At 40.4% G+C, this 25,697-nt stretch overlaps 1 protein-coding gene across 1 annotated transcript in view; it reads left to right on the top strand.

Moving 5' to 3' along the window:
* zmp:0000001236 (mastermind-like protein 2) overlaps nt 1-25,697 on the top strand; it is a 65,431-nt gene that overhangs the window by 24,981 nt on the left and 14,753 nt on the right. Inside the window, exon 2 of the mRNA XM_012875247.3 lies at nt 22,663-23,865. Within this exon, the coding sequence (XP_012730701.2) occupies nt 22,663-23,865 (1,203 nt within the window). The remainder of the gene's footprint in view (nt 1-22,662; nt 23,866-25,697) is intronic.

Below are 25,697 nucleotides of genomic sequence, written 5' to 3' on the forward strand. Positions count from 1 at the left end.
CAGAACCCTGTTTCATGTAGGTGTTAATTGTCCGGGTAGAACAGACCCAGATGTTGTTTGTATTTTCTATGTAATGTACATATTATTTAATACTTTTCGTTTTTTGAAAGGAAATTATAGGAAAGTTCAGACAAATATTTCACTTGGATGGGAAAAAAGGAGTTCGTTTGAACATATAAGAGGAACTAAGTGTGCATTCATATATTATTTAGAAGAATTTGCAGTGAATTGAGTTCATTAAAGCTTGATTAAATTTAAAATAACTAGATGTGGCTAAGCTGAGCACATAGAAGTTCTGTCAGAAGAACCAAGATTGAAATGTTACACAATATTGCTGTCAACACTACTTTGCAGCAGTTGCTGGACATAATTTACATTTGCCGCCCAGCTTTTTACCCCACAATGGAAACACATATAAGAAACCGGATAGGTTCCAGGATAAAGACATTCCAGGTTAATCGTTCGAAATGAGACTAAAGTAAACCAGTAAATGAGTATCAGCCAGCAAAGCCCTGATGGGGCGTTTTTAAAGGATCCTTGAAGAGATTGAATCAGTGAGGACAGTAATCTTTCTGATAGGTTAAAGGGGAGGTTTGTGTTGTTCTAATTATGTTGATTTCCTTTTCACTCATAAATGACTGAACATCAGCGATTCCATGCAGCCTAATTCCCCACACACTATCAAGCAAACAGAAAATTACCATGACCAAGTTCAGGTATTTGCTGGGAATTTTTTTTTCTACGTCTGCATTTGGATTTCGTTTTGTCTGCCAGCATTTGGTCATAACTCGAAAGAATACACCATTCTGTCTAGTTTCACGTGTCACTTTACCCTTCTACAGATCATTTCGGGGACCAAATGCTGGCTTTGTTTCATATTTTCCCTGAAAAGCGACTTCGGCGTAATCAGAGTAAATCTGCCTAATCGGCCTCAGTCCAACAGCTGCCGTGCTTTGCCCCTCCCTAACGTTGTATGAAAGTCGGCGATCACATCATGGGAAAGTTGTTTTTTTCCACTCGAACAACTTACCTGAGAGCGTGCTGTGTGTCTCTCTCTCACCAGCTGCAACATGTAAAAAGGACCTGAAGCAGGGTTTTACAAGGCCCAGTAGACACACAAGAGCGGCATGCATGCAGAAACTTGCAAGGAGGTATAAGCCTCGCTGCAACCTTAAACCCTGTAACTTTGATCGCTCCGACACCAGAGCGCGTAAAACGTGGTACCTGAAAGGTTACGTGGGAAGAAAGTTTTGGCAACCCAACAAAATATTTGAAGGCACCCCGGAATGACCCCACAGCGCATTTATTTGTTGATCGTGGGAATTTCTGATGTATTTTCTTCTCCGCGGAGGCAGTGTTGTTGATGTTTGCCTGTGTTATTGGCTTTTTTTTCAGAGTTTCCTCGTGTCTTTGCTGCAAACCTGTGGACTTTTGATTTTGCCAAGCACGTCACTGCCTGGAATGCTGTGATTTCAGATGTGTCGAAAAATACTTTGGCTATCGTCAAATTTGAATTGAGACTGAGGCAGAAAGCCATGTAATGCTCCTTGCTTTTGATGTTGGAAGGCTTTGAGTGAGATCATGAATGAGTGGCATTTCAGGGACTATGCCTCATATTAGTTAAAGAAATGTTTTACAATTCTTATCCAGCTCATGCAAACATCACAATCTCAATGCTGCCTGAAAATGTCCTGCAAAAGTATTCCTACTCTATGAAGTTTTCCTCCGTTTTGCCACATTACAACCAGAATTGTATTTTATTGGAATTTTATGTGATTTAGCAACACAAAGTACCGTATTTTTCGGACTATAACTCACACTTTTTTTCATAGTTTGGCCGATCCTGCGACTTATAGTCAGATGTGTTATATATATCTGTTTTAAATGGTAAATCATACTGACCAAGATGAACCAAGGAGTAAACATTACCGTCTAATAGCCGTAAGAGGGCGCTCTAGGCTTTTGAAAACTATATGCTGCTCTTGCACCACTTAAACATGTATTAAAAATGTCAGTTTTTAGTCTTAAATTGTTCAAAATAAATTTCTAAATAAATGCAACTTATAGTCCGGTGCGACTTATATATGTTTTTTTTTCTTCTTTATGACGCATTTGTTGACAGATGCGACTTATATTCCGGAGTGACTTATAGTACGGAAATTACGGTAGTGTATGATTGTGGGTTGGAGGAAGAATAATGTAAGATATCATTTGCAGCTTTTGTTGCTAGTAAAGCTTTTTTGTGACACTAATAGAAGAGCATTAATCAGAGAGGCAGCCAAGAGGCCCTTGGTAATTATGGAGGAGCTGCAGAGGTCCGCAGCTCAGGTGGAAGAATCTGCTACCATGGCAGCTAATGGTCATGCACACTGTGGATGAGTGGCTAGAGGACGGCTAGAAGAACGCCCCGATACATTTTCAACAGGGACACTGGGACTAAGGTAATTTGGTCAGACGAGATCTAACTAAAGTTTTTGGCCTACAAGCAAAACCCAGTTTGACTGAGCCTGAGCTATATTCCAAAGGCTGCTTTCCAATTAACGCCCCCCTTGGAAGCTGAATAGTCGGTGCAGTTTCAAATTTTTTTTGTGTCCTCTAACAGGTTTTCTCCCAGGCTTGTTCTGCTTTTAGCTCCTCCCATTTTCCTATCAACTCTGACCCACTACTCTGTCCATGCTAAAGAAAGGGTTTTGGTGATAGCTAGAACAATCCTCTGGGAGATGTTCAAAGCTTGAAATCTAATTTTATAACTTAACCCTGCTTTAAATTTCTCAATTACCTCATCCATGACCTGTCTGATGTGTTCCTTTATATTCATAATGCTGTTTTTTTAAAAAGGCTAAGCAACCTCATTTGTCTCCATCAAAAGAAATTTACCTTGGGCAAAAGGGGTAAAATACATAGTAAATAAATACATCAAATCATTCTTTTAAAAAAACACTAATTTATTTAAAGCCATATCACCAACATGGTTTCATTGGAAATTATAAGTTAGAAAAGAATTATCCTTTCCATAGAATTATTCTAGAATTTCCACAGTGGGGAAATTCAGGTGTGCCAGTCAAACGGACACATGCAGTGAAAAGATAAGATGTACTTTATTGATCCCAGATTTGGGAATTTGTTGGAGAGCGGTAGCAAAACAAGGTCAGCATAAGATCTGTAAAATATGAAGTAGAAAGTGTATTCTAAAAATGTCTATGTATTTACATCCTATAACTACATTAGGGCTGGGCCTTTATCGTATCGTTTTACTGCGAAAAGATTGCCTATCATGATGAGAATTTAGATTTATCTTGATAATGGTAACTTCCAACTAGTGGTGTCTGAAAGAAATATTATGAAAATGTAATTTTTGCTATTTTCTCCACTGTAGCTTTATTGAGAGCATCAATAAATAACAATAAATCCATAAATATAATTAAATGCAGTAACTGTGTGCAGTTAGGTAATAAAAATCACACTACTTAATGCCACCAGTGTCCTGATGAAACGTATTTCGAATTTTGTTTTAATATTACATTTAAAAAAAAAAATTAAGGACAGCATTAGGGCTTATTGGGCTATAATTGGTATGCAGTCGCAGCCACACAGTTACCTGAAAAAGACTGCAAGAAGCCCTAAATAGTCTTTTAACATATCCACAAAATACTGTGATAAATTATTAAAGTCAACTGACCCCTTAAGCTACATATGTTAGTGGTGATTAATTGTGCACCAGAAATGAGATCAAAACTAATGTGCAAGTGAAAGTCAGCAGTCTGATTCAGACCAGTGCCAGTGATAGTTACAGTGAGTTGTTGTACAGGGTGATGGCATGTGGCAGGGAACATACACCTTAGGGAAAAAAATATATAAAAGAAAGAAAAAAAGAAGAGACTGTACTGCCAGAAGTTTACAACATGCGAAAAAATTATACTGCTCAGGTATTAAAAATGACACTCTCTGATTTAAAGAGGTTAAAATTCACAATAAAATGCTAAGTTCCAACACTGCAATGTTCCCGTGATTGGAGGGGGGTAACTGAAGGGGCCCATTGCAACCATGAAAAATAACAGATGCTCATCCAACCTTTGCATACATTATTAAAGGACTTAACTGGTCCTTCCAGGAATAAGTTATCTGGGTAGCTTTGCATTCCTCCAGACATGTTCATCTCGTGCTCTGTGTTCATTAATAACTTTAACTGATAACAGAAGCAATGGACGATTTTCCGGACTGCGGTTACAGAGAACAACTCTGTACCTTTGTCATAACAGGATCTGTTAAAATGCTGCCTGCCTGTCTGAGGATGGTCCGTTAAAACGGTCGTGGAGGAGTCAGAGGAGCTGTCCTACGCGTAATCTCTCCTGCTGTCTTAATCACTAATGTTCTCTAACGTGCCTCGAGGGCCTTGACAGAGCAGCTGTTTTTGTACAGAGATTAAAAATTAGATTAGCTTCACCTCACGGGCGTTTATTACTGACATCAGATATTCCCTGGGTTTTGAAAACGAGCTAACACGACGTTTCACAATTCATCCGTTCCACTTTTTTTGGGCGCAAGCAAGTGTGAAATTGTTCTCTACAGTTATTCATCTGGAATAGGCTGCTACGATTTTTTGTTGCGATCTTTTCGCTCGTCCAAACAGCGAGAAAAACAACAGGGCAAAATTTGTTGCCATCCTCGTCTCGTCGGTTCTGAAGTGAATTACAGCAAAATCTTGTCAGTCACTTGGCTGGGCAGGAACCGCTGCGCCTGCTGGGTGGTATTTTTTATTTTTTATTCGTTTGTTGATTTGTCACCTGTGCGTGAAAGGAAAAACAAATAAGCCCAGAAATTATATTATGTGCAATAATGTGAAATAACGCAGGGAAATAGTATTGAACACATGCAGGGAGGGAGAGTGAGCCGAGATGCCAGCTATACAGTACAGCAGGGGTTCCCAAAGTGGGGGTCGGGACCCCGAGGGGGGGGGGGGGGGGTCGCGAGATGAGATGTTAGAGAAAATCCTTGTTTTAAAAAAGCAAATGCATGCCTTTAATCGTGCATTAAAATTATACTTTTTTTCTCGAATATTACCCCTTTTTGTCAGAGAACATCCAAGTTTCCCTTGCAAACATGTGAAATCAATCTCATAATATTTGGATTTTTGTGGAAATGTACTCTTCTGTTGCCAATAACTTATTTTCTTTAACCTACAATGGCACTAATATGATTTTTGTGTCTGTGGAAATTATGATAACACAGTCTTAATAGTAGGTGTACAAGAATTAATAACATTGCAAAACTAAAGTTCCAATATTACGAGAATAAATTCATAATGTTAACAGAACAACGTCGAAAGAGGAGAATAAAGTCGTAATATTGCAAAATTAATTGGTCTGAGTCCTAATAGTCCTGATACTAACAATAATTTGATGCTGATGTACTAAAAAGATATGTTTGTTTTTTTTATTTGTAAAACCAGTACTAAAATCTAACTTTAGAATAATATCAATATTCCTTATTTTAACACAGGGGGACGACTGTGCCACAGTGACGACTGCGAGTTCTCCTAAAAATGTAACCTAAAGGGAGTTGCCAGTCTCTGCCGCTGTTATTTCGGCGGTCGCAGGCTGAAAAGTTTGGGAACCCTTGCAGTATAGCATAGTCACATAGTTGTTATGCAACTAAATATCAGTTCAATTATTTGCACCAGAGTCAAAACCTTCAGCATTTGTCCGTTTCTACTCTAAACATTTTAGTTTGTAATGAAAAATGCACAAACTGCTATTTTTCAAACAGCCCAACTTTCCTTTTTCTCACATTTAGCTGTACGTTATCTTATCAAACAGACTGCCATTATTTTTGCATGTGGCCGTATATACCGGACAGAAGACCGTCTGATGAGGGCACATTAACCATACCGTAATAAAATGTGTCTGGAAGCCGCATTTATTAAATTACTTATTTATGCCCCTTTAAATCAAATCAATCTGCCTTTTATTGTTAGGTCTAAACGCTGTCTGAGATATACCAGTGCCATATGATAGTTGTTGTCTTTCTGGGAAATGTCAGGCTGATGATAAATTTACATTAGAGGTCACATATTTTGCGCGCGATGATCCCCTCCTCCCATTCCGGCCCCCCTTCCGCCTTCTCATCCAGTTTTTCCTTGGTTGGAGTCAGCGAGCTCTGCTGCGCTGTGTTGGTCCGTTTTCGACCGGAGCCAAACTACACAGGCCTTATTTGGGAAGTCAGGGCCGATAGGAGTGGGAGTCCGCGCTTCCCACTCATTTAGTATTTTTTATTTTTTTTCCCTCTCCACAGGCTAGCTGCAGTAGTCCCTTTTCAAACCGAACCAGGAGGAGAATGGCTCCAAGAGTGCAGACGAGTTCAGCGGCTCACTTTTGCATTTGTGCGAAGTGAAAGCTGAGTAGGAATGGCGAAACTCAACAAGTATACTTTTTTTTTTTTTTTTTTTTTTTTTTTTTTTACAACTGGTAGAGTTTTCAAAGCTTTCTCCACTGAAGCGGTTTAAAACACTAAATGTGTTTTCTCCTCTCTAAAAGCGCGGGGCTCGCGAAGACCTGGCTAAGTGAAGCAGCATTAGCACAGCATTAACCACTCAGCCCAGGTTTCCCACGGGATATAAAATGGATCCTTGTTTCACGAGTTAAAAAAAAAAAAAAAAAGGAAAAATGCCACAGCAGTGCCGCTGAAGAGCACTTTGCTGGGGCCACATTGGATATTGACAAATATTGTTTCCCGTTTAGGAGCCGTAGTCACTGTGCTTTAGATGGAGCATCGAGGAATTTATAATCCAGAGTGGCCTAAAAACTATGTAAATAACACATAAACGTACTGAATGAGCTTATCAGACTTTTCTCCTGAATCGAAATAATTTCAATCAGCTATTGGAGCTCCGTGATGTGTTTTCTTTGTTGTGGCCAAAGCAATGTGTGGAATGGCGCAGGACTGTGTTGCTCAACTCGGTAGTGGAGCTGTTGGCGTTGACCGTGCTGCAGCTGCATGCAGAGGAGCAGCCAGATGTTGGAGATGGTGAGCTGAGGCTAGCGAGCAGGAAACTGTTCTGCATGCCATAGGATTCTTCTTTGAAAACAGGAAGGCAACTTGTTCCCTACTTATGTGCCGTTTCCTGTGGCATGACCGGAGGCAGGCCTTGTGCTCCACAGTATTAGTAACAGTACTAGTGGCTGTGTAACAATAGGCTTCACTCGGTGCAAACATCCTAAAAGTTTCTTTTTTTCTAAAAAAAAAAAAAAAAAAAATTGAAACTGCAAAATTTAAATAGTTGAATTTGTTGTTCAGTCTAGAAATTTTAAAAAAAATTGAGCTCACTATTCAGGTAACCTGTTTTTATACTTATCTGCCTTGCAGTGGCTTGCAAAAGTGTTTGTTCCCCTTTAACTTATATTCTTTTACCTTACTACCTCAAACTTTATTCAGTAGGCTCGTACGTGAGAAGCCAACAGACAGGAATGCATAATTGAGGATCGAAGGAAAATAACATGGCTTTTGAATATGTTAAAACCAAAGATCTGCAACATGTGAGGTGCACGTGTATCCGGCCACCCCTGAGTCAACAGTTTGTAGAACCATCTGCAGATTTTAGGCTACGACTGTACCAGCTTTGAGAGCGGAGAGAAAAGATTTTGCCTATTCTTTGCAAACAGTTGGAAGTCCGCCAGATTGGATGCAGCCTGGATTTAGAATCACCGTTCTAACACACGGCTATGCTTTGATCTGGGTCACTCCTCTGTAGCTCTGACTGTATGTTTAGGATTACTGTGCAGCTGCAAATCAGACTTTTTCAGACTCTACAGGCTTTCTTCCACAATCGACCTGGATCTAGCTCCCTCCAACTTCCCTGTCCCTGCTGAATAAAAGCTTACCCCAAGCTCTGATGCTACCACCACCATGTTTCACTGTGAGGATGGTGTCTGCAGGAAGATATGAGTTGTTAAATTATAGCGTTTTTGTATGCGGTGCCAAAATGTTCCCTTCTGGTCTCTTCTAACTACCGCACCTTCTTCCACATACTTTATGTGCAGCCAGAATACCCTAATTGGACATCTTGTGGCTTTCTTTCTTCTTTTCATTTTTCCATAACGGTCATATATTCCCAAGAGCCAGGATGAAAATCAGTGCCTCCAAATCCGAGACCATGGTCTTGAACCGGAAAAGGGTAGAGTGCCTTCTCCGGGTTGGGGAGGATGTGCTGCCCCTAGTGGAGGAGTCCAAGTATCTTGGGGTCTTGTTCACGAATGAGGGGAGGATGGAGCGGGAGATCAACAGGCGGATTGGTGCGGCGTCTGCTGTGAAGCGGGCGCTGTACCGATCCGTTGTGGTGAAGAGAGAGCTGAGCCAAAAAGCGAAGCTCTCGATTTACCGGTCGATCTACGTTCCTACCCTCATCTATGGTCACGAGCTTTGGGTCGTGACCGAAAGAACGAGATCCCGGATACAAGCGGCTGAAATGAGTTTTCTCCGTAGCGTGTCTGGGCTCTCCCTTAGAGATAGGGTGAGGAGCTCAGTCATCCGGGGAGGACTCAGAGTAGAGCCGCTGCTCCTCCACGTCGAGAGGAGCCAGTTGAGGTGGCTCGGGCATCTGGTCAGGATGCCTCCTGGACGCCTCCCTGGTGAGGTGTCCCGGGCACGTCCCACCGGGAGGAGGCCCAGGGGAAGACCCAGGACACGCTGGAGGGACTATGTCTCCCGGCTGGCCTGGGAACGCCTTGGGATTCCTCCTGAGGAGCTGGCCCAAGTGGCTGGGGAGAGGGACGTCTGGGCCTCCCTACTGAAGCTGCTACCCCCGCGACCCGACCCCGGATAAGCGGAAGAAGACGGATGGACGGACGGACGGACGGTCATATATTCAGGCTGGGTGACTAACGTTTTTCCTATCGACAGAGATTCCCCCAGGAGTTGGGGATCTCTAGTACTTCTTCAGAGTTACGGTACACATCTAATTAAAGCTCCCCTTATAAAACTCCGTTTGGGGGGGGGGGGGGGGGTAGGTTAATAGCTATGCCATACTCTGCCTATTTATTGTTATTATTGTTATTTTTGTGTGTGTCCTCTCTGGCAACGTAGCGTTAAGAATTGTTGTCTTATTACCAAAGAGAGCCGATGTTACTTTCACAAGTGGAGCCCTACTGCTTTCGCCATAGTGCTCCGCTTGATTTATATATTCAAAAAGCTTCATTAGATTTTATGTCATATTCAATGGACACAAAAACAGGAAGGTAGAAGAGGGGAAAAAAGGAGAGAACAGTTCTCCAAGACACTCAAGGCTTTAGACTCTGTTTTATACCATCGGTTCGCATCCCTACCCTGTCTGTTTAGTCCTTCGTCTTCATTATACTGTTTGTTCACTAATGCTCAGTAACACACCTATGAAGCCTTCATAAAACAGCTGGATTTATATTGAGATCAAATTACACACAGATTGATTCTATTTACCATTTGGATGCCTTGGGATGGTAATTGGTTGGACTGTAGCTCATTAGGGATTTCGGTGTAAAGGAGGTTGATTAAAAAGGCATGTTACACTTTTCAAATGCATTTATTTAAATTTAAAAAAAAGGAAAGCGGTGTATCTTTTTCCTGCTTTGGTGCATCGCATAAAATCCCAATAAAATACAAAGAAGTGGGTGATGGAAGCATGACAGTGACAGCGTGTGCAAAAGTTCAAATGGTTTAAGGTTTATTCTTGGTGTTTCTTTTTCTTTTTCTTTTTTTTTTTTTGCACCATATTGGTGCTCATAACACAAACCAACCAAAAAGCGATTTTGCCCTGTTGCTTGATTCAGGGATAACAACTCATCTCTTCTGACCCTAAGTGGAAAATAATGAAGTTATTGGTGATTTAAGCCTGGGCAGTTAAGACCTCCTTTAATGTTGAGATTTACTGTATGTCAGCCCTCTCACATCTTTAAGTAGTTTCCCAGAATGAAGACTGCTTCCTACCCCTTAAGTCAGACAGAGTGCTATGTACCAACTAAAACAAAAACATGCCACTGTGATAGATGCGTTATGCTCTTTCATTTTTGGTGCACAGCACGGAGCCTTTAAAATGTGGCTTAAGGGTGTCTCTGGCACCCACGGAGCGCTGAACCATATAACAGCTTAAGCTTGTAGCACCATCATATTAAACCCTTTGATCCTAAATAGCAATTTTGCCGATAAAAAAGGTCGACAGACGGTTGGTTTTCAGGGGACGAATGTGAGCTTATGAGTCATTTTAAACTCTCTCTCTTCCCTTTTATTTTTATGCAACAACAGCAAAATAAAATCCTACAATGTGTGATCAGGACGCGACGGGTCAACTTTAAAAATCATTTTTCTGTTTAAACGTTTAGCCCTCCACGGTTTCTGGCTTTACAAAATTTATAAGAGGGAATCCTTTTGCTCTTTAGCTGCGGTGGTTGTTGTTTCTTTTCTTTCTTTGATTTTATTTTTTTTTTTACTGGGATTGTTCCTGAATCCAGGGGAGCCCTCAGACCTCCTCTGCAAATGTCTTTGTGGTTAAGAATGACATGCGGATGAGAGGCGACAGCGGTGTCAGGAGCTCTGTGAGCCGCATGGCCATGGGTGATGTGATGTGACAGGCTGTCACTGCAATGTTGGTGACCTGTGGTACGTTTGCAGTGGTGATGCCTGGCTGGTGCTGCCTTAATGCCCCGGCAGAGAAACAGCCCATAGACTCTAATCATCGTATCTGTCAGGAGACGACACTTAGTGAATGTAATCAGCAGGCTGTGCCATTAAAACCGCCGCCATAAAATAAGAATATTCAGATTATTCTCGCTTAATGAAAAGGCAAGGCAAATTTACATAAGCTGCGTTGTTCATATACAAGGTAATAGTGTAAGGCGTTTTAAAGGGAAGTAGAGGAGAGGTGAAGATTAAAAACAGCAAATACCTTAAAATCGTAAAATATGTGATATATATAATAATAGCCAAGATATGATAGAAATTAACTGATTACCGTATTTTTCGGACTACAAGGTGCACTTAAAATCCTTACATTTTCCCAAAAATTGATGGTGCACCTTATGTATGATTACCGTTGTGCTCACTGACTGATTTTATTTGGTACAATGCACTCAAAAATCTGTTAAAATCTATAAGTATGACTTTGGTTAGCAATGAAGCCGCTCCACTCAATGGCTATTCGAAGCATTACGGTACTCTGTGTCACTACCTGATAGGACCCCTGAGCTGTCTACAACACTGCATGACTGTAATGTCTAAACTAGAAGTGCATTCTAGTAAGGAGTACATGCTAGCAACAATAAACCAAGTAAGTCAATTTAATATAAAAGTTTCATTTATTTTGCCCTCGTGTTAGAAACCGGGCAGTGTAGTCCAACTACTGTGTCCTCCCGACAGAGACGGATAGAGAGCGGTGTACGTGAAGGGGCGGAGTGATATTACACACTTGAGTATTTGATGCGCCTTATAATCCGGTGCACCTTATCTGTGGACAAAGACACACATAGACACTTTAATTCACCTTGCGCCTTATGGTCCAAAAAATACGATAAGTCATCTTTGACCTTCATGGGAAGGTTGCAGTAAACAATAATGTCTTCAAGTTATAAAATAAAGGCTCAGAAACAGTTTCTGCACATCTTAAGTTTTCAGGAACTTTATTCCAGAACTGAGGAGCACAAAGTCTAAACGCTGGCTCTCGGTTTTTAGTTCGGGTCCTGGGAACGTTCAATAAACAGCTGTTGGTTGGCCTGATGCGTCTACATGGTTAAGACCTGACAGTCCCACTCAGTGTCTTGTGGACCAGTAACAATATTTTAAAAACCCATCCTTTTATAAACAGCGAGCCAGTCCAGGAGGATGCTGGTTATCCACTTCCCTGGCGTTGGTCTAGACTGGCAGCAGCTAATCCATCCCCTCATTGATATTATGGGCACAGTGAGTTAGTGATGGCAGTGTATTGTAGTCGTGTAGTGACAGTGTCTCTCATCAGCATACAAATTATAAAAGTGTGGCATGTAGATTTTAAACAAATGTGTCCAGTGAAAGAAGCCAAGTGAAACGCCACGTGCAATTTTTGTTTTCATTCGTTCATTTTCTAAATTGATAAATGACACAAGGTACTTATGGTCGGCTAAATAGGATCTGGATCAATCTAGCACACTACCAGACAATCCCACTCACTTTCCCACTCTATCATGGACTACTCCACTCATCAGACGCAACGGAGTTCCAGTAATGTCAAAACACAAGTTTTAGATGCATCGTTTATAAGAAATTTCTCATTTAAATAGTTTTTTTGTGTGTATATTTGTTTAAAAACTGCTTTTTTTTAATTAATGAAGGATTCAGATTAGACTGATTAAAAAAAGGTTTGATAAGTGGAGTATGCGATATTTCAGATACAACATGGCTAAAACGATTTTCTGTGCAAAAGGATAGAAACACGTGTTCAGGATACCATTAAGGACGTTGAATAGGAACTTAAGATGCATTTTTGTGTACTTTTGTAAATACGGGGCGCACATGTGGTTGCATGTTTTCCATAAGCCTTCATGTATTTCCGTATCTGAAGAACTATCACAGTTAACAAAGCTTTGAATTGTTGCTCTGTGTTTATATTAGTATAACAGAGTGCTACTAAAGTCAAATTACTGAAAAATTAAAGCTCACATTTTTAGTGAAGCTCCGTTTCTAATATATAGTTATAGTAGGGAAACTTTAAACATCTGGTTGATCTGTCTTCAAAAGAGCTTTTGTCATCTCTTACAATTTCCCAGAGGCAGCCATAAAGCTGCCTTATTTTTTTTTTATTTCCTGCTGCTGTTCATCTTTTTTTTTTCTCCTGCTTGCTCTCTAGAGGGAAGCCTCAATCTAATAGAACTGTGTCAGGAAGTGTGGGGATGCAAAGTGCTGATGAGTCAAAGTAGCCCACCTCTACAGTGTGCTGCTTCGTCCCAGAACACACAAAGCCTTATTAGCCAAGCAAGCCATGAACCGGTAGTCACATCCCTGTGCAGCCTAATGGCACAGGCCCCACAGAAACGGACTAAATAGGCTTTTTGTTGATGTTGGGGGGTTAATGAGTGTTGTTTCAGGTGGTAGAACATGCTAGTTAAAAGTACATTTACTATGTGAATAAAGGCAAGTGTCAGACGAGTTGATACTGGGGTGTGCAGAGAAATTTCTTGATTGGTCCTGGCGCTTTGGAAGCTGCAAAATCTAATCTTTTTTCCAATTACTTAATGAAACATTTTTAAGCACTTCCATGTTGTACTGCTAACAACACTCTTATGTGTGGATGGTGTTGCTGAGTGAAGAAGATTTAACACTTTGTTCGGTATCAGTGAAGTTGTTTAAATATTCAAGTTAGAAGAAGCTCAGAGGTGCATGAAGTTATTTTCAAAGGAATTCGTATTTTTGTTACAAAGATTGAAAACAGGCCTGTGATTCATTTAGGTTGCAGGAGAGATCAAGGTTTTCAGTAGGTAACAGGAAGGCTAAATGCAGACTACTGTTTTAATCATGCTAGTCGCTTTGCTGCAGAGTCTCTCCTGGGGCGACAGTGGTGCAGGAGTTAGGTAGTTTGCGCAGCAACCGGCAGGTTGCTGGTTCAGTGCCCTGCTTTGACTGTCTCAGTTGTTGTGCCCTTGGGCAAGATTTTTCAGCTGGTGGTGCCATTGTATGGTGTCAGGATGCCCCAGGGCAGCTGTTACTAACATAGCTCACCACCATCAGGGGTGTGAATGGGTGAATGACGAATGATAAAGCGCTATACAAGTCCAAGCCATTAAACACAAAGACACAAGTTCTTTATTTCAATTCAATTCAATTTTATTTATATAGCGCCAAATCATGAAACATGTCATCTCAAGGCACTTTACAAAGTCAAGTTCAATCATATTATACAGATTGGGTCAGATTATACAGATTGGTCAAAAATGTCCTATATAAGGAAACCAGTTGATTGCATCAAAGTCCCGACAAGCAGCATTCACTCCTGGGGAACCGTAGAGCCACAGGAAGAGTCATCTGCATTGTACATGGCTTTGCTGCAATCCCTCATATTTCAAGCTCTCAACAAAAGAAAGGCTATAAAGAAAAGTTTGAATGCTGTTCTTGGATACTCTATCATTGTAGCTTTTAAGAGAAACCAGAATAGTTTATAATTGACTGGTCAAAAATTAGCAAAAACTGGAAATTCTGATAAGTGGGTCTTTGGTTCCATTTTATCATCAATGAACCAAAATAAACCGGAAAGGATTTTTACAGATTTTAGCGGCTACTGGACTTTTACTTTTTGCAAAAGAAGAATTTGTAATTTATATGCCAGGCTGACATATAGTTGAAGTGAGCCATCATGGTTCCTGTAGTCAAATGAAGACTACAATATGTGGTTCTTAAATTTTATATTTTCTTTTATGCATTTAATGTGTCTGGTCACGTTGAGTTACCATATGTATTAATGGCACTGCACAAATAACCTTGCCTTACCTAAAGATGATACAGTGTAGGTTAATGACCCACTTGTTTTCAATCAGCAGTGGAATTAAGTGGTTTCTGGTGACATGGCTCCAGTGGCTTGAGAGAGATGGAATAAGGCAAGCCCAATTGTCATATAGTAGCCCAATTATGGTAAACTGTGTTTGTTTCAATACCCTTTACATCAGGCTTTGTTTTTGCCCACTAGCTTACGTCCTCACACAGTTGTAGCACTTTGTTCAATTTAAACATGTCATCAAACACTGGAGGTGTAAGAATGGTGCTGGATTACAAGGCAAGGCAATACTATGAGACGATTTTAGGACTTTGTTCAGGAAAATAAATGTAGGACATTCTGGTCCAGGTATGACTTGTGCACACACTGCAGTTGTCGTGCTCGTATCAATCTAAGTTGGTGCAAGTAAAGAATTGAAAATGTGTTTTATTATTTATAAATGGTACAAAGGTGTGTGTTAAATTGCTCCAATTAGTGAGAAACTTTCCAGCGCGGGGTTGACCTGACAGAAATGTGAACTTGCTCCACAGGACATGCAAACAGTTAGCCAGACTGGATTTTCTGACAGCTCTGACAAATCATTTTTATCTGGCCGGTCACTCTGACTTCCTTTCTTTTCTCTAGCAAGGACCCAAAATGCTGCCAAAGAAGCTATTTTAAAGATGTGAAGCCCAAACAAATGAGCAGTCTTTCTTAGCCAAATCTGTCAACAGAACAGAGCAACACATTAGCCACTTCATTTCTCAGTTCAAAATAAGAGTCTCAAGTTTACATACAGGCTGTCACACATAAAGCACTTAACATATGGGACCCATAAATTAAACTTATTTGGTTTAAGAAATGAGTTTAGTTCTGTACTGCTTTATATTTTGCAAGATTTTTTTTGGAAGTTTTAACTGAAACACAAGATAGACAGCCACCAGTTTTGGTCTTTACTTTGTTGTTTAGTTCAAAATTAAATTCCTACAAATGTTCTTGATCTTAATTGAATAAAAATTAAGTTAATAGCCAGTTTGTCCGTACACAAGCTACCCCATCCCTTGCAAGGATGTATTACTTTCTATTCCTGTTTTTGTAAAGGAGTTATTTCCTGTATTAAACCCTCCTCCTGTACCATTTTCAAATCTTCTCCTTAGTTTTGATCCACTGCCTGTGTGGTTCAAAGTCTAAGATATTTCCCTCAATTCAGTTATCACAAAATACCAGGACCAATTTCGTATTCTCTCCTGTTTGAGGCATCTAATTATGTTGATTTTGGATGTTTCAATTCTGCTAAATTCATGGCGTACGCGTTGCTACACCATGAAACAGCAAACCGTGCTGGAAACAGCAAACCGTGGTTTTTCTTGTGCTAATTCCTCATAGTTTTTTTACTTATTATCTGTGTGATCCTTTAAGAGTTCAAAAATTCAGTTTTATGGATTATTTTTAATATAGTGTAGTTGATTCTAGGCTGAGACGGCTAATACAAATATCATAATTGAAATGACCCGACCGCTTTTCTCCGAGCCGATAAATTTTGTTTAATAACGGGGAACTGGCGCTGGTCTTGGGGCTTGTCTTTCCTTTTGGGCAACAATCGAGCCATAAATTACCCCATGTAACAATGTCAAAGCTGCAACCCCCGCATAAATGTTATGTTTCCCAGGGAACACAGCAGTTGTATTTATTCTTTTGTTTTGAGACATTTCTCCATATTAAAATGCTAAGAGGGAGGTCTCTAACGCTCCCGGGAGACCATTGCAACATGTTCCAGGGCTTCAGTGAAAAGATTAAAGGCCGGTGTGCTCAGTCTTTTGTTGAGCACACAAACCTGCAAACGCTCTCCACCCTATACCCTTAAAGCACGCCTGTCTCTGAAGGCTGTGCCACTGGACTGACAGATGATACCAAGAGGTCTGGTGCTGCGTTCCCGTGACGGCTCACCCGGAGCCCCATCCACAGCGTTCAACATCACGACACTGCTTAGCTTGACACTCCTGCGCCCAGCCTCCCAGCACCCATGAATAGTTTGTCTCCTTCGACATGCTCAAGGTCATGCTCCTCGCTGCCGCGGTGTAATGCAAAAATAAGCGGCACTGAAAACATTGTTGAAAACGAAGCCCCTTACTGTTCCCATGTGGAAACCAAGAAGGGTAACAATCTCCGTGCTTGCAATGTCTTTAAAACACATTTGAAGTGCATGTCGTTGTCTTATATCGGAGCTTGCTCGGGGAGAGAAGCTGAAGATGATCAGTATATCATATGTTTAAGCGTCTCGTGTTGCAGGAGTCACTTTCAAAGCGATTCAGAGCATCTGAGCTCATTAAATGTTAATCAAAAAATCTATTTTCAGATCACTTTGAGATCAGTCATGAGGATTTCAGGCCAGTTACAGTAGGAGGCCACTGCTTCTGAGAGCTGTGTGAACTGGACTGGCCTTTTCTAATGGAAATGTTATGAAACGGATTTCAAATTTTATTTTTATTTTTTTTTCTCCAATGAAGATGGTTTATCAAATAAGAGCCAAAACGTCTAACCTTGGAATTTCATGTTGAGGTCCATTTTGTGCCTTTTACACGTTCAAAATGGCACAAAGTAGGTGGAAAGCAGCCCCTTTATGGTTACAATGGTTTTTGTAACACGTGCGCTTCCCATTCCATTATTCATGGTGTGTTATCACAGACAGCCTTGAACCATGAGCAGTTCTCTTGTCTCTCTTCTTCAAAACAAGAATTAACCTGAATTGCCTGCATCAGAAGGGCTGTTTGCATCCACTTTTGGAAACATTAGATTGTCCAGCTATGCCTGAGTGTGCAGATCTCAATAAAGACAGGAAAAGGTAATTGTGTGCAACGGATGGCACATTTACAATATAAATCTGTATGTCCTCTATAATTATTTAACATTAACCAGGTATAGTAGTTTAAAAGATTGTATTCCTCTATTAGGAACTTTAATATTAGAATTTACATTTTTTTTTTTTAAATCTTAAAAAAGCTGTGGCCTAGAATCCTAATACCCACATGTCCGTGCAGGGTCTATCTCCAGCGGCTGGGCGAGAGGTGGAGTCCACCCTGGACATCTCAAAGGGCAACACAGCGACAGAGAGCACAAACAGCAATGCACGCAAACACTAATCAATGATTATTTAGATTAGCGTAATAACCTTACAGTCATGTTTTAGACTATAGGAGAAAGTCAGAGTACCTGAAGAAAAATCTAATGTTATACCTTAGCATAAGTAATGGAAACCATTAATTATGGAGCAGGACAATGATTCAAAGCACACCAGCAGGTCCACTGCTAAATGGCTCAAAAACAGCTGAATTAGTTGGACTGGCCTAGTCAAAGTCTGGACCTAAAGGTGATCGAGATGCTGTGTCATGACTTTAAACAGGCCAACCCTGCAGTGTGACTGAAATAAAACAATTCCTGAAGGAAGAAGTGGGCCAAAATTCCTCCTATAAAGATTAATTCCCAGTTATAACAAACACTTGGAGTTGTTACCGCCAAGGTTGGCACAAATATTTGTTCGGTTTGTTTTTCAAACAGGTCCACGTTGGTTTGGATGTCTTTTGCCGAGCTTTTTTCTCAAATTAAATCATAATTTGGTAACTGAATTTTGTATTCGCTTAGGTTATCTTTATCTGATATTGAAATTTGGAGTTCTGTGTCTCTTAAGTGACAAAAAAAAACCCAGAAGAAATCTGTAGGTAGAGACAAACCTTTATCTAGACTCTGAAGCAAAACTAAAGCCTATAATTCTTGTACTAAGTAATAAGGTGCAAATATGGTCCAAGTCCTGATAGTATGGCCACACTTCCTGAAAGTGCTGTTGGGACACTCCTAATGCAAGCCACAGAGAAACAAAGACAGTATGATCTGACATTAAAGGAGGCTGGGAACAAATAAGTAGATCTTTAATATTTTCACTGTGAAATGCAGGAGAAACATACCTTTTCCCTTCTGATTAAATACCTCATTGAATTAGGCATTTTAAAACTAAGATACGTAGAATATCCTTCATTAATCCCATTAAAGAAATTAAAAATGTCACACAAGGCAGTCACATAAAAAACAGTAAAGAAGACAATACGATCGACTTATTTACCTTTTTTAGTAATGGAAATGAAACACCCTGAAACTTTGCTTTTTGGCCCTCAGAAGGTAAACCTTACAAATCATGTTTTTTTTCCCCCCTTCTTTCAATCCTTATATGTTTGATTGAGACAACACTATTAGAAATGTAGAGGGATGACACAATTGAGAGCAGAAGCTAAACACTCCAAAATGATTTATTACCTGCAGTACAGTACCATTCATTACTTGATGCTGCAGCTGTTCTGGTGACCCATATTTTAGGTCTCCTGCCTGTTATGCTGCGGTTTGCTTTAACATTCACTGATCTGTGATTAGACTTTACAGAGTTTAGGCGAGCTAAGCAAACGCGAGGCTTCAGATCAGTACATCAGCTAATCAAGCTGCTCTCTCTGCTGCAAATTACATTGTTCAAGCCTCTCACAAATGCCTGCTGCTTCCTCTTTAAGCTGCTTTCCAACCAACTTGTACTTCTCCTTTTTCAAACCGTGTCTGAATTAATCAGTGTCGTTATTGTCGCTGATGCTGTTCTGTTCGGCGGCCTGCCGCTCTCCCGAGCCTCGGGAACGGCGCGTTTGCACATGGAAGGGCAGAGAGGTCCCAGAAAACATAAGCGCCAAATATAAATCGCTAAGAATTGTCACTATAATTTCGTCCCATTCTGATCATCGGATTGATGAAAATGGTCTTGACTGAAATCGCGTTGTTCCATACACAGAGAAGAGTGACTCTGGCTGAATTATTATTAATTATTTTTGAGTAAATTTGAAGGGAGTTAGGTTTGTGCAAAAGTGTTCTACTCGCCTCGTTCAGTCGTAGGCCTATGCAGTTAATTGGGCACAAAGAAAACTGGGTACTAGGGATGAACTCTTACCGCCTGTTGTCATTAGATAAGTGTAAACTTTCATTCTTCTCTCTTCAAGGTCAACACTGAGTAAGATCAAAAGCTATTTTAAGTTCTTTTTTTTTCTGCTGCAAAATCCACCAGCGTTGGCTTGCTTTGGGACAAAAACACCAAGGTTTAAAACAAGGGATTTCCTGATCAGATTAAATGTCGTAAAATGTTTTGATCCGTGTCACATATGTGCTCTGCATAGCTCTCCCAGCTGTTTGAGTAGATGCCATGACACAGAGAGAAAGGAGACTGGAGCGGCTAGTACGATTGCAAACAGGCTTAAATTGGAGCGCAATCGAGCCTAGCTCAAGTGGCTAGCTCTCTCAAAGTGCGGTTGCCTCCGATTTAAGCCTGTTCGCTGTAGATATCATTGTAAAACATGAAAACTATTTAGATGGATATGGAAAACAACATAATGTGCAGGGCATTTAATACAGTTTCAAATGCTGTACACAGTTGTATGCTTGGGTTAAAACAACATTCTGTGAGCTGCACGTTAAAAAGTTATCCACGAAATTGACCCGCACCACACTCCAATACCTATCTTTAAAAAATGGCTTTATCGAAGCACAAGACACTGCTTTGGATTTGACTAGGACATTTCTCATTGACACAGTGTTTACTTCAAATGGAATCCTCTGAAGTACCAGCTTGTAAATTGTATGACAGTATATATATATATATATATATATATATATATATATATATATATATATATATATATATATATATATATATATATATAAAGTAATTCACTATCAAAAGTCAAGTCAAGTTTAGTAACTGACTTGACTCAACATCATTAGCATTACTTTCCAAATATGACAACTTATTAGTTCTAATAAAAAAGGTTTAGTGAGGCACAGCCCTTTAATAAACCTTGTAAACGTTTTAGACAGTAGTTTAATGCGGCTGTAAATGCACATGCAGTTGTACCAGTAATAGTAGAAGGTAGTACAGGCTTGAAGATTGCAGACATGTAGAGAAGTGCTGAATTCACTCTAGCCCTCAGGCAGTGAATCATCTTAATGCAATGTTAGCCAGCAGGTGGAAATGACTCAAATTCGTTCCCACAGTGAAACAGACAACACACGTTGATACGGCTCTCCTGTATGCAGGCTGGGCCACAATCACAGCCATTTTGTTCCATGCAGCCCTCACATTAAAACATGGCAAGACAAGCCTTTTTTGTGTGTGTCTAAACGACAGTGCAAGATCAACGCCAAACGCTTCCTCTCCAACGGCTTGTTGTCAATGACTTATTGACTTTAGATGAAGAATGAGATTTGTTGTTTCGTAAACACGTTCCTAAAAAAAGAATTAGTTCAGGGTGCTGCTTGCTAACGTGTAACACAGATTTTGCGGAGCACAGCGGAGCGGCTGAAGCTGTGAGTCATAGCTGAGTTCATACGTAAATGAAGACATGAGCGAAGCACAAAAGGAAATCAGATATCTGCGCCAGCATGTGAAGCAGAATCTCAGCCACAAAGGAGAAACTCTGCTATCTAACCAAGCACAATGGTGGAAAATATAATGTATGCAAATGAGGGAATCAGACAAAGGAGCTATTCTTCCCCTCCACAGTCTGTATCAGATTCCTAACTATCTTCTCATCCCATCCTCTGCCTTGAGCTACGTTATAGCCCAGTGTGTTTCTGTTGTCTCATTACCGTTTTCCAAATGTTTAAGTAAGACGGTGAAGTTTGCCGTCTTATTTTAAATGATCTGCAAATTGTGCAAACTGATGTGACTTGATGGTTTACAGTTAGACATGAGCAGATATGAGATTCGAATTGAGCAAAAATACCACAGAGTCATAGGAGCATGTTATTTACAAAGAAATGTAGGGCGAAAATGGATTTCAAAAAACAGCCATTAATTTTACTGCTGCTAAAATGACATAACATATTTACAGTTACAATATTGTTATCTATAATTCTATGTGAAAAAGAACATTTTAGTGGAAGCTGTGGACAGTTACAAGAACATGGAAACAATCATGGAAAATGATCTTGTTTGACCAACACACTGGAGAAATTTGCAAGAAGGGTCTGCAAAGACAATTTTTTTTTCTAGAAGAGTGAATCTGTTTAACATTGGTAAAACACTGATTAATTTATTCTATAGATCTTGTATTGAGTCTGTCTTAACATTTGGTTTTATTGTAATTGGTATGGGATGTTGTCCTTGAAAAATAAGAACTGTCTGTTTTAATGTTGGTAAAACTGGCAGCAGAATAACTGGCATTGAACAGCACACCTTGTCTGATATCTGGAACAGACAGGTGGCGATAAAAGGCCAAAACCATCCTAGCCAACAGAGACCATCCCCTGTTAGAGGAATTAGTTCCCCTTCCTTCATGTCGAAGGTGCAGGTTGCCAGCTATAAGGCGCAGTCGGTACAAGTATTATTTTGTCTCTAGTGAAATTAAAGCTCGTAATCAACATTGACAAAGCTTGGCATGTTTTAGGATGCTTAACATGATTTGTTTTAATTTCAATCCTTGCTGATATATTTGATTATTATGTGGAACATTGTGTTGACGTGTGGATTATGCTTTGACTGTCTTTGACTGCTGCTGTGCACCAACCTTTCCCCTGTGAGACAATAAAGAACTGAACTTTATAAGCAGTTAATAAGAGTGATGGGAAGTACCGCTTTAGTTTAGTAGACCATGACTGTCAACTAAACTACTGATTTGCAAATCAAGCAAGGAACAAATATCCGAACCCTCTTTGAACTATGTGAGTCGTAGTGTAAAGAAACAGGTGTGGGAGGGGCAACGTTGCTTCATACAGCTGAGAAATTCTGGTCCCTCCAGTTCTATCTCTGTCATCTCATCAAAGGCCTTAAAGCCATAGGAACTGTGTGACGAACATTTTTTTTGTTTTGAAACTATAAACCTTTTAATACCTCTGTCTACCTTGATACTAGTAACCAGACTGTGCTTGTAATTATATGCCTTAAAAATAAAGTTGTGAAATTATTTCCTTTGTAGCATTTGTAGTGAATAACTACTTTATCTGTATAGAAAAGCTTCTCCCTGAATTTCACTGATCGGTCAAGTTTCCTAGATCAAAAACGATTAACCCAGTTGTAAATTTGAGTGTGAAACGGGTCTTTTTTTCTCAAACTGCATAACCATTTATGGGTTTTTAATTTTTTTTTATTTTGGAGTGGTAAAAATGAATTGTGTTGTGTGTTGCAGCTTCAAGGATCTCTGCGGAGGAAGATGGAAGGAAACGCACCTGGACACGCACCGAAGCAGAACGGCCTGTCTTGCGGATTCTCTGGGTCCGACTTTAAGCGTGCCCGTCTGGACGCAGGTGGCCTGGGTCACGGCTCCTGCAACCACAACTTAACCCACCCTCTGCAGGGGTCTTCAACCATCGGCATGCAAAGGAAGAACTACATGATGCCCCATGGAATAGGATCAGACATTTTCAACATGACTCTGAAAGAGATGAAAAAAGAGCCCCAAGAGATTCAGTCTTGTGGGCAGTCCAACTCAGAGATGATTTTTGACTTCAAAGAGCAAGGTAGTGGGCAGATTGACCCAGAACTCCAGGATCTCATAGATGAACTGACAAAGTCAGTGCCTCCGCTGAACGATCTTGAGTTTGAGAAGATGCTAAAGCAGGACGATACCTTTGGTTTGGATCTAGGCCGGCCGAATTCAGCAGGAGCGGCGGCCACTCTGTGTTCCCCCGTGGAAAAGATGATCAAGACGGAGCACTCGCAGGATTTTGGACAGTGTCACAATGGTTCGCCGCAGCTTCGACCAGCCTCAGCAGGTCCCTCTTTCACACTGAGCAGCACGTCTTCTACCAGCACATCGCAGAAAGCTAATGCCCAGACAGGACACACAAGAACCATGCCCTGCTGGCCAGAAATATCCCACGCACAGCAGCTCAAGCAGATGGCAGCAAACCAGCTACAACCAGGCTCTCTTCTCCATCACCAACACCAGAGCCAGCATGTAGGGATGACTAGCTGGACTTCATCCATGGGCGCTCAACCCACCACCAACAGTTTTTCCAAAACAAAAGTCTCTAACCAGGCCACGCTTAGTCAGCAGAAGATTGGCTCGCATAATAAAGGGATCAGCAACTGCCTCTTTAAGTCAAACGGCCATACTGCCTCGCATCAGTTGGACATGAAGGGTCTCAGTTCTAAGCCCACGTTGCACTTCAGTCCCAAATCGCCTCATCCCTCCAGCCAGTCCGTGTCTATCATGACAAACTCAATGAGCAAGACGGAGCAACATCAACAGTCACCGCCACCGAGCCAGAATCCGCCACATTCAGCCCTCCATTTCCAGAACCAACAGATCTCAACATCGGGAGCTGTCTGTTTACAACCCAAGTCAGGTCCTGCGGGTTTACCGTTCAGAATGTCTCAACAGCAACAGGTAAGAACCTGTGACCAGGTATTGTGTCCTCCTCAGGATTATAAAATTTGGATGGATATCTGAATTTTTTTTGGAACATGCTTAGACATGACTGTGCAACATTCCGAATGCAACAGACCAAGAGAGAGCAAACATTTCGGCAGATAACAGGAAGGCTTGATGTTACAACCAACCTTCCTGTTAGTTCCTCAATTTTCTGATTTTTTTTTTTTTTTCTTTTGGAGTAGGGGTATCCTTTTTAGCTTTTAAGTTTTGTCTAACATGGTGTGCTTGGCTTTGGAAATGTTGGTAACCTTGTGGAAAAAAGTCAAGGTTAGGATCTACCTGAGTCAATGGTAAACGGACTGAAGTTATACAGCGCTTTTCTGATCACTCAATGCACTTTACACTAGAGACACTTTCACCTAGTAGCAGTACACATCTTGGGCTTAATGTCCAGGGGCACACTGACATGTGGCAAGGAAGAAAGCTATCAACAAGAAGACTCCTCCCATTGAGCCAAAGTGGTCTCTGTCATCAAATAGTCATGGAGATGCTAATCTCTAATACATGTGATGGAGAGGAGCGTTTAACACATCAGCACTAAAGATTTTGTCTTTGATTTAGAATATTACAAAAAATGTTTTACAGTGACGGTTCTCTCACACATGGTGGGACATCACCTTTTCTCATTATACGAATAATTAATGGCTGCTCGGTAACAAAGGGGTTACAATGCTGCAGTTATATTTTCTTATATTATAGTTTCAAATTCTTACAGAGAATCTTTATTTGGCACAGTTCCAGTTGTTTTTAAACTTTTTTCATTTTTGCTCTCTATAAAATCTGTACAAGTTTAAGCAAGTAGGTTTTTCAAACATTGGCCTTACTTCAGTGGCATAAGATCTTGTCTTTTCTATTCTGAAGAGTAGCTAATATAAAAAGTCGGTTTATGTCTCACGTCCTTTTCATGCCTCAGTGAATGAGGAAGCAATTAATTACTAATTAAAATTTCCTGAACACTCTGAGCAATCTAAAAAGAGAAGGTTACGTTTATTTTAGAAGAAAATGCCGGTAGTGCAAATGAGTGTGTTACCAGTGAGTTACTTAATTTTCCATCCTCTGAGTACTAAATTAAAAGGTTACATTTTGTCGATTTTTCATTTATTTATTTTTTGCACAATGAAAAATAAATTTGTTTTGAGTTTTTCACTGACCTTTGCCAGAGAAGCCAGTAAGTGTAAGGTGCCCTGCATGTAATAGCCCCAAATATTTGAAATTACTGAAGATTTAGGATAAGTGGTAACAATTATACCCATAATATGTTGTGTCATAATAAATAGCTAATCAAAGCATATTAATATAATATGAAAGGCTTTTTATGGTTTGTAGAAATATAGTCAATAACTCCACCTTTTCCTCTGCTAATACAGACACAGTAAAATAACACACTGCATGGTCAAACTTCATAATTGCAGGCTTCTTTATTTGGTTTCCTCCGTTTGCTTCTTGCAGCTGCCCCGTTGCCTTATGCAGCTCTAATGTAGTTCTGTTTGTTTTGGGACTTTATTGTTCTTCCTAATGTCTGCTCCTTGGCTGCTGCGAGTTCCTTCGAAACGTCTGTCCCCTGCAAGTGTTTTGACGTTGACACAGATTGCCAGAGCATGGCGAATTAACATGCAGGACTTCTAATTTCTTTGCTTGTCGCGGTGGCTCCCTGTCAGGTCGCAGATATGCACAGCGGGATTTGCTAATTGGAGGTTGTTAGCTACAAGGGACAAGTGGTGGAAAATGACAGTAATCTTCTTAGCCTGGTGCCGGAGGTTGAATCGCTGATTTGTTATGATTGGAGG

Source organism: Fundulus heteroclitus, chromosome 18 (assembly GCF_011125445.2).
Source record: "Fundulus heteroclitus isolate FHET01 chromosome 18, MU-UCD_Fhet_4.1, whole genome shotgun sequence".
In the NCBI taxonomy this organism is placed as follows: domain Eukaryota; kingdom Metazoa; phylum Chordata; class Actinopteri; order Cyprinodontiformes; family Fundulidae; genus Fundulus; species Fundulus heteroclitus.